At 45.3% G+C, this 8,038-nt stretch overlaps 1 protein-coding gene across 1 annotated transcript; it reads right to left on the bottom strand.

The window, feature by feature from the left end:
• Positions 1-297: 297 nt before the first annotated feature.
• Positions 298-7,683, bottom strand: LOC104277381 (phosphatase and actin regulator 1-like; the record flags this gene model as incomplete). Its single annotated transcript, XM_009874005.1, has 3 exons — positions 7,244-7,683; positions 3,508-3,569; positions 298-438 (listed from the first exon to the last, which is right to left on the bottom strand). Coding segments are annotated over exons 1-3 (294 nt in total), but the record flags the coding sequence as incomplete, so codon positions are not given.
• Positions 7,684-8,038: the final 355 nt, after the last annotated feature.

The following is an 8,038-nucleotide window of genomic DNA, read 5'->3' as shown; positions in this document are numbered from 1 at the left end:
TAAGGTCCCTTCCAGCCTAGGCCATTCTGTGATTCTATGACTCTAAGACCAACACAATTTGCCAGCGATTTAACCCCTCTGCCACCATCGCCGACACCAGAGACACCACTGGCCTTCTTGCCAAAGGTTTGCAACCCAAACCACAAACCTTGTGCAGGGAAGAACCCACGGATGTGTTGGGGAAGGGACGCCAGGTGGAGGTTTATTCTTTGATGGCCGTGGGACCTGAGGGACGCCGTTTGCCGCGACACTCTCTAGCTACTCAGATGGTGGCTCTCCCGAGGCTGCTCCACTTACTTTGTCGGCGGCTGTGAGCCGTGTCCAGGGTTTGTCCGCCCTCCTGTCGTAGTCCTGCGCGTCGGCCACTTCCACGTAGTCGCTGAAGCGGATGAGGATCTTCCTCTCACGCAGCTCTTCTACCGTGGGCCTTTGGCTCAGCTGCAGGTTTGAGGAAGGAGCAGAAAGAGACATCAGGACTTTGCCTTTTGCCTTGCAGAGTGCTGCTGGGGGCTTTATTTTACCACAACCGTTGTTACGATAAGAAGGGAGTTCAGGCATTTCCAGTATCGTTGTTTCTATCGACCTTTCCCAGGCTTGCTCGCTGAACTTTTCACCGTGTGCTGCGTGGTGTCACCGCATATTTGACTTTTAACAGGTCACAATGCACACTACCAGTCAAACAAAATATAAATTGCAAGGGTGGATTGCATCATGTCACGAAAGCACCTTCACCGTTTCAAAGCATTTCTCTCAAATTCCACAGCAGGGTAAGGCAGACCCAGCCAAAACACCCCTCTCAAATCAGAAACACGTGCCGTACAGGCAGTTACATGGACGTGGACAGGAACTGGCTTCCAGGGATCAATTCTCAGGTGCACAGCACGGCAGCCAACATCAGAAGCAACTCCACAACTGCTTCTGAACAAGGTGCTACATGCAGGTGTGCGTGTGGCTGTGTGTCAGCTGCAAAAGTTTTACTACTAGAGTGAAGCATTTGCAATCATGATACATCAGGAGAAATGATATCCTGTTAAGAGCTACGCAGCGTATCGTGCTACTCCCACTCCCTAGAAATAGATGTGTTTTGCAATATTTCACCCTTGAGTAGTGAAAGATCTAAATATTTCATAAAATGCTTGAGAGCTTATTCTGAGAAGATTTTCAGGCTCCTGAATCCTGACATGCAACTCCACCTTCCTCCCGAATTAAGTATCTCGGTTCCCTGCCTTTCACCTTCCAGGGGGGATTAAAGATTCAACCCAGGCAGGATGCTGAGCGGAGGGTGAAAAATCCCACCTTTCTCCAGCGTTTGGGTGCTGATTTAGTCAAATGTGAAACACCGAGTTGGCTCCACTTCAGTTACAGTGAAGCTCACTGTCTTGCACACTTCATCATTGCCTGCCTTGTTGCCTCCTTAAAACGCAGTGGTTGTTATTTAGGGAAAAAAAAAAACAAGGTGAAAATCTACAGATCCTGACTAGCAGCACACACAACTCCCTTTCTACTCTGCTCCTCATCTTTTTTGGTAAGACATAAGAGCAGGATGTGATGAAAATGCCCCGAAGACCTTTCCCTCTTACTATAAAAGCAGTTTATCCAAATTAGAGACTTTTTTCCTTCCCTGACCTTCCCCCTTGCCTCACCTCCCTCTGACAAGTCCCAGCTCTCTCACGTGTTCATTATTTTGAACAGCCTGTGCTGATGCAAGCCAGGAGGTTAGTTAAAGAAAAGACTGAATGGAAAGACACTTCAGACAGGTGAACAGAGAATTTAAGTTGTTCCGGTGGGAATCTAATGGGAGCAAAAATTTCAGCTTATTGCGTGCATTTTTAAGAGCCAGCCACGCTTCATCATTTTCGTTGCTGACATTACAGCAAGGCATCCAGGAAAAATTAACTCCTGACAGTAGAGGATAGGAAGCAGAAAACAGCTTTGGGGGGCTCTTTGAGAGAAGAGAAGGTAGGAAAAGAGTTTTATTCCTCTTTGCAAATGACTTGTTAATCCAGGCTACCACTCTCTTTCCGTAGAAGTCCCCAAGGGTAGTTCAGGCTTGGGCTAATTGCCTTGGTGCTCGGCCAAATTCGCCGCAGCTCGGAGGGGATGAGTTCTTAGCAGCAATTCCTGGGGGCCCAGATCTCCTCATGGAGGGGATCCACCTCCAACACTTCTCCCAGAGGGCTTCTGCACGTTAACATTCCTGAAACGGGTTTGTGGGCCAAGAGCAGTGCTCAGAGAAAATCCCTCCTTAACCCCCACGTCCCTCCACACAAGTCCACGTGCTCCATTTATTTTTCTTTTTGAATGGCAGCTATTTCCTATCCCCAGTTAACATGGAGTTAAGTGAGTCTGAGGCGATGAAAAGTGCTTAAAAGGGCAGCTTGTTATAGATCACCTGATTTAATTTTTTTAATTTTTTTTTTGAAATTGCCTGTCCAGATGATGAATTCAGCTGGTTATTTATTGCTGACTTCAATAAGGCATCTAGACCTCACAAGCTAATCTTACTTATTGCAGCATGTCAAGTTACAACTTATCATCATAATACTCTACCAAAATGTCAGCGATGAAGGAATTTTTAAGAATAGCTATTTAATGGATGAAGTGGGTTTGTTCCCTCGGAGCCAGAACGATGCCACCAAAAAAATCGAGGATAGTCGCAGCTTCTACAGTGCAAGGTCAAAAGTCTCATCAGCACCTTCTGCAGAACCTCCTTCCCTTCGTATTACACGGGGCTGCAAGGAGGCAATGCAGCACATTTTGAATTTACCCCCTGGGCGTTAAAACTCAGTGCAAACAGAAAGGTCTGCTGGGCAAACCACTCACCGTGCTGAATTAAACTTCTGCTTGACATGAGGTTCAAAATCCTTTAGTAATAAGACTTGGCAGGCTTTTTCTGAGCTTTTGTGACACTATGTTTGGTAGGCAAGAACAAAATTTGTCGTTAGACCCAGCCTGGGGTTCTTTCTTTAAAATTCTGTGTGTCGCTGGAACAATTTACAACAGTTTAAGAAGACAATCAAAATCAAATCCATGCTAAGGCGTGTTGCTACCAACATCACAAACGCAGCAGAGAAAGATCTTTACTAGGGAAGAAGCCAGAAAAAGCTAAAAGGAGTGTGAACAGGGGTAAAAAAAAAGTTTATTTCCCAGTTTTCTGGGTTTTTTTAGGGGAATTTTCTAATGCAATCAGCATTGGTTTAACTTTGCTCTCTTTTTAAGGGCTGCAGAAGCCATTATATTTACAGGGAGGGGGTAAGCTCAGTGCCAGGCTCTCCATCCTTCACTGTTCAAAGCTCCTTTGCTCATGAAGACGAGGTCTTTTGTCCTGTTTCCAAATGTCACCCACTAGCGCCCGTAAAGTTGTTCCCTCCACTCTCTGTGGACCGACAGAGATTTCTTTTACGACTTGTTTCACGCTCTACTTTTGAAAATGATGCTGAGGAAAAGGAAAAAGGCAAACAACTGTTTACTAGGGAGAGTCACAGTAGTGCCCAAGTTGCTTCTCACCTTACGCGTTAATCTTCTCTTTATCTCTCGTTTTTCCTCCTGCTCCTCTTGCTCATTCCGGGCTGTAAAAGATGTACAAGGATCTCAGGCTGTGGGCTCAGCGGGCGTGCATGGTTTGCAACAAAACAAGCCTCTCCATCAGTATCTTAATGTCCCAGGAACAATCTGACACACAGCGTGTCCCTCTGGGGCTGGTGAACTTCCTCCAGCCATAGCTACCGTGCTTCTTTGCGCAAATTCATAAAACACCTACAGCCTCCTTTTTTCCTTTCCCCTTGCCTCTCCCCTTTCCCCTTCCCTTTCTCCTTTCCTTTTCCCTTTCCTTTCCTTTCCTTTCCTTTCCTTTCCTTTCCTTTCCTTTCCTTTCCTTTCCGTTCTTTTCTTTTCCTTTCCTTTCCTTTCCTTTCCTTTCCTTTCCTTTCCTTTCCTTTCCTTTCCTTTCCTTTCCTTTCCTTTCCTTTCCTTTCCTTTCCTTTCCTTTCCTTTCCTTTCCTTTCCTTTCCTTTCCTTTCCTTTCCTTTCCCCTTCCCTTTCCCTTTCCTTTCCTTTCACCTTCCCTTTCCCTTTCCCTTTCCCCTTCCCTTTCCCTTTCCCCTTCCCTTTCCCATCTCCCTGCCCCCAGGCCTGGTGGCCTCAGGGGGTTCAGCTCCAATACTTGGATTCTGCGAGGGTGCAAGGTCAATGGTTGGAAGAGAAATACACGTTTCTTTTATTTTGCTTTTTTCCCTTTGGATTCTGCGAGGGTGCAAGGTCAATGGTTAGAAGAGAAACACATGCTTCTTTTACTTTGCTTTTTTCCCCCCTATCTACAGAATAATTTCTCGTAGCTACCCTTTGCAGAGAATTTCTCCTCTTTCAGTGGTTCCTATCTCACTGCTGGGCTGGATTCTCTTCTAGCCTTCGCTCCTCTAGCAATTTCATTCTTCCCTCCTCTCAAATTTGGAGGAGCTGGTCCTCCACATGTCTACTTTCAGAAACAGAGCCACTAATAGACCCTTTCCAGACTAAACTAGTGAGGCACAGTGGTAAACAGAGCCCACACAGAGCCAGGGTAGAGCTGGGAGCAGCCAAGGGGTTATGTATAAAATTTAGTTACAGTCATTCATTTTTGTACTTGGTGTGCGACGTCTTTTTTTTTTCCTCCTCACTTCTCAGCCCAGCCACCCACCTTCAGAGACAGCCAGGTAGGTAAAAGCTGGGAATTAGGAACACAGTCTCCTCCAAAACCAGCAAGTGACTTTGTTTTAGCTATTTTTTTTTGTAATATTAATTGAGTCATGCCCATCTTGTGAAGCTACAGAGCTGTTCCTTTATCTTCTGTGTTCAGGAGATGCTCTATTTTTCCAGACCTCTGGCTGTGAGGGTCGTGGGGCTGGGGTACGACTTTCAGGACAGATTTCTGTGCCACTGTGAAATGTTTGAGGGGGTACCAGACATGACACCTGCATCGAGATTTCAGCTTCAACTGCAGAGGAAATCCCATTTAGTCTGTTCAGGAGCCTGATGTGTTTTCTGCCTGTGTGTTCCCATCTGGGCTTTTGCAAACTGCATGATCTGCTCGTGCAGAGAATTTGCACTCTTTTCATTATTGCTTCCTATGTCTCCTTTTTCTCCAGGCTGTAGTATATTCATCGCAATTCTCCTTCTCAGAAGTCTTAGGAAAGTACATAAAGCAATGCACAAACCAGACACTATTTATATTTACTTGTTCAAGGCTGGATCATTTCTATGCTTTTTTAAAAAATTTTTTTAAATTATGTCACTATTTTAATTTTTTGTTCCTTTCCCACTGTGCTTCATCAAAAGTTGGGATGCCTTGGAAATACTACATCACTTATTCCCATAATTATGAAGTTGTTTGTCTACCAGGACATGCATGTTTTGGGGCAAATCAGTGCTTAGGAACCAAGCAACAAAAATTCCGTCTGGGGAAACACAATATAGTTCTAGATTCAGGGTAATACTTTCCAACACATCCGCGTCATTCAATTAAAAAAAAAAAAAAAAGAATCTAACATGACTCGGGGATAATTCCTCTGAAATACAAGATGTCTTTGGGTCACTATGTGATTGTTGCACTTGGCAACAGAATTTCTGCCAGTGCTTCAGCTGGTGATGCTGGTTGCAGCCAAAGAGACCCCAGCCTCCCTCACCAGTGCCGGGGCGGCGCTTACTGGTCACGCACCAGTGCCAGGTGGTGAATGACGCCTGTTTGTCCCTAAGCCCCGGGGGTGACAACACGAGCTGCTCAGAGAATCGGCCTCTGTCCCTCTGAGCCTGGTGCCGGTCATGTCGTGGGTCCCCGCTTCTCCTCCAGCTGTTCTGCTGCCCCCCCACCCCCTGACACAACCACATCTGGATGCGCCGCCTGATTTCTTCCAGGTTCCAGCAGCCCGTCACGGGAGGCGGGGGCAGAGGGTGGGAGCACAGCTCCCAGGAAAGGGCTGGCCGAAAATAAGTGGTTTTTCTGGCAGCCTCGGGCTCACTCAGGCTTTTCTCAGCAGCGTGTCTCTCTTCGTCTTTGTCTGGCATGCGCAGTAACGTGAACGGATGAAAAAAACCCACCTGAGTGCTCACACTCTGGTTAACTTGTTAGGAATTTGATGCCGAAGTATTTAATCTATCAGTTCTGCTCTTTTCTTTTTTTATGATTAATCTGCTACCACATTGTTATGATTCTGTACAACATGGTTATCTGAACAACAAGAGAAGGTAAATTATGGACCTACCTAAGGAGACGCTGTGCATAAGGTATCTCTTAGGAGACCTTTTCTCTATAGTAATTTTTATAAATTTCCCTTGAATAATCCATTTATCAACCTAAAAAGGGAAGAATTTGTTTCTTTTGTTTTCTGTTTCCAAAAAGATAAATAGGTTTTTTTTTCTTTTCACATATTTGAAGCACTTCAATGTGAGTACTGAAATAGTCATTTTTCCCTATTAATTCATGAGATTATGAGATTTGTGCCAGACTCAGTCCTGCTTTCCCTGGGATCAGGGTCTCTGAATTGTATTTTGTCCCTTTAAAATACCATTTCACACTTGTAAGATCTACCAGCAAGTTTTGGGCTGGTTGTCTGGTTTGTGCATCACTTGATATACTTCCCCAAGACTTCCGAGAAGGAGAATTGTAATAAATATACTAGAGCCTAGAGGAAAAGAGACACAGGAAGGAATAATGAAGAGAGTGCAAATTCTCTGCACAAGCAGATCACGCAGTTTGCAAAAGCCCAGATGGGAACACTCAGGAGGAGTTTCAGGGAAATATTTCCAGGGAATAATCCTGAGTCACATTTGTGTTTTTTTTTTTTAATTGAATAAAGGCTCCATCTAGTCTAGCCTGCTATGAAGATTTTTAGGGACACTAAGCAAACCATGCCCTAATATTTTTGCTAACTTGTAACGGGATGTTCATCTGCGTAAGAGCCACATAAAGGCTTTTCAGAATGACAAACCCTTTGTTTGGAAGAGAACTTGCACTGGAGATTCAACATCTATTTTTTTTTCTGTTTTTTTTTTTTTTCGCTGTCGGTTGCTCATTCTTGTGAGTTTACTGACTTTTAAAGAACTGTTTATGCAGCTCTAGATGTTGCTGTACACTTGCGCGCTTATTTGCATTCAGGATGCACTTTATTATTATTATCAATGAAGAACAGTCGATGTTTTATAAAAAAACACCCAACACACATCTAAACTAACCCAAACTAGGTTAAACGTCAGCAGCACCAAGACTTACGTTTCAGTATGTTCCTCTGCTCCAATTCTTCAGCAGTCGGCCTCTGGCTCAGTCGTCTGCGAAAAAAGTCCAAGATCAGTTTTTGGACCATATCACATTCTCCTCAGTTCTCTGTCTTGAAGACTTATTTTGGGGCGTGAAAAGCAGAGCAGAAAGCCCTGACACTGCTCCATTATGTACTCGGTACGCCCGGACCATGCGTGACACAGACCATGCTTCGCTTTCACAGCTTTCCTCTTGTTTCCAGCTCACGAAAAAAAAGACAAAATGACGTTATGTCATCTTAGGCATGAGTCTCCCACTCCCAGCCCAGGCAGAGCTGCTGCAAGCTAAGCCGCACAGATGTCTCCACTTAATTTCCTTCCTCCCATGCCTGCTTCCTGCCTCACGCAAGTATTTCTAGCGGAGACACAGCTAACCCGCTCACTGCCCTCTCGCCAGCGCCCCGTTTGTTCAAACAGCATTTGAACACACGGGGAAAAACAAGGGATGGCTTAGGCAGTGCCGAGGGCAGCACAATAGCAGCCCTCCTCCTCTGCTGGTTTTCGTTAAATCTTATACTGAGGGATCAGCGCGACTCGCTTGTCGCAGAAAACGCCACCTAATTACAAATGGGGACCCCGAGCGTCAGAATGGTCCAAATATTCAGAATACAAAGCAGGGGAGAGAAGCACAAAGGGGTCTTTGGAAAACACAGTAAACCAGGGAGACGACGTCAGAAGTCCGTGCTGGTAGGCATCCTCATCCTCCCCTCAGGGTCAGCGGGAGGTTTGTCAATGATGCCTGCGACAGGAC

Source organism: Apaloderma vittatum, unplaced genomic scaffold (assembly GCF_000703405.1).
Source record: "Apaloderma vittatum isolate BGI_N311 unplaced genomic scaffold, ASM70340v1 scaffold9230, whole genome shotgun sequence".
In the NCBI taxonomy this organism is placed as follows: Eukaryota; Metazoa; Chordata; class Aves; order Trogoniformes; family Trogonidae; genus Apaloderma; species Apaloderma vittatum.
This window is presented reverse-complemented; position numbering and strand designations above follow the sequence as displayed.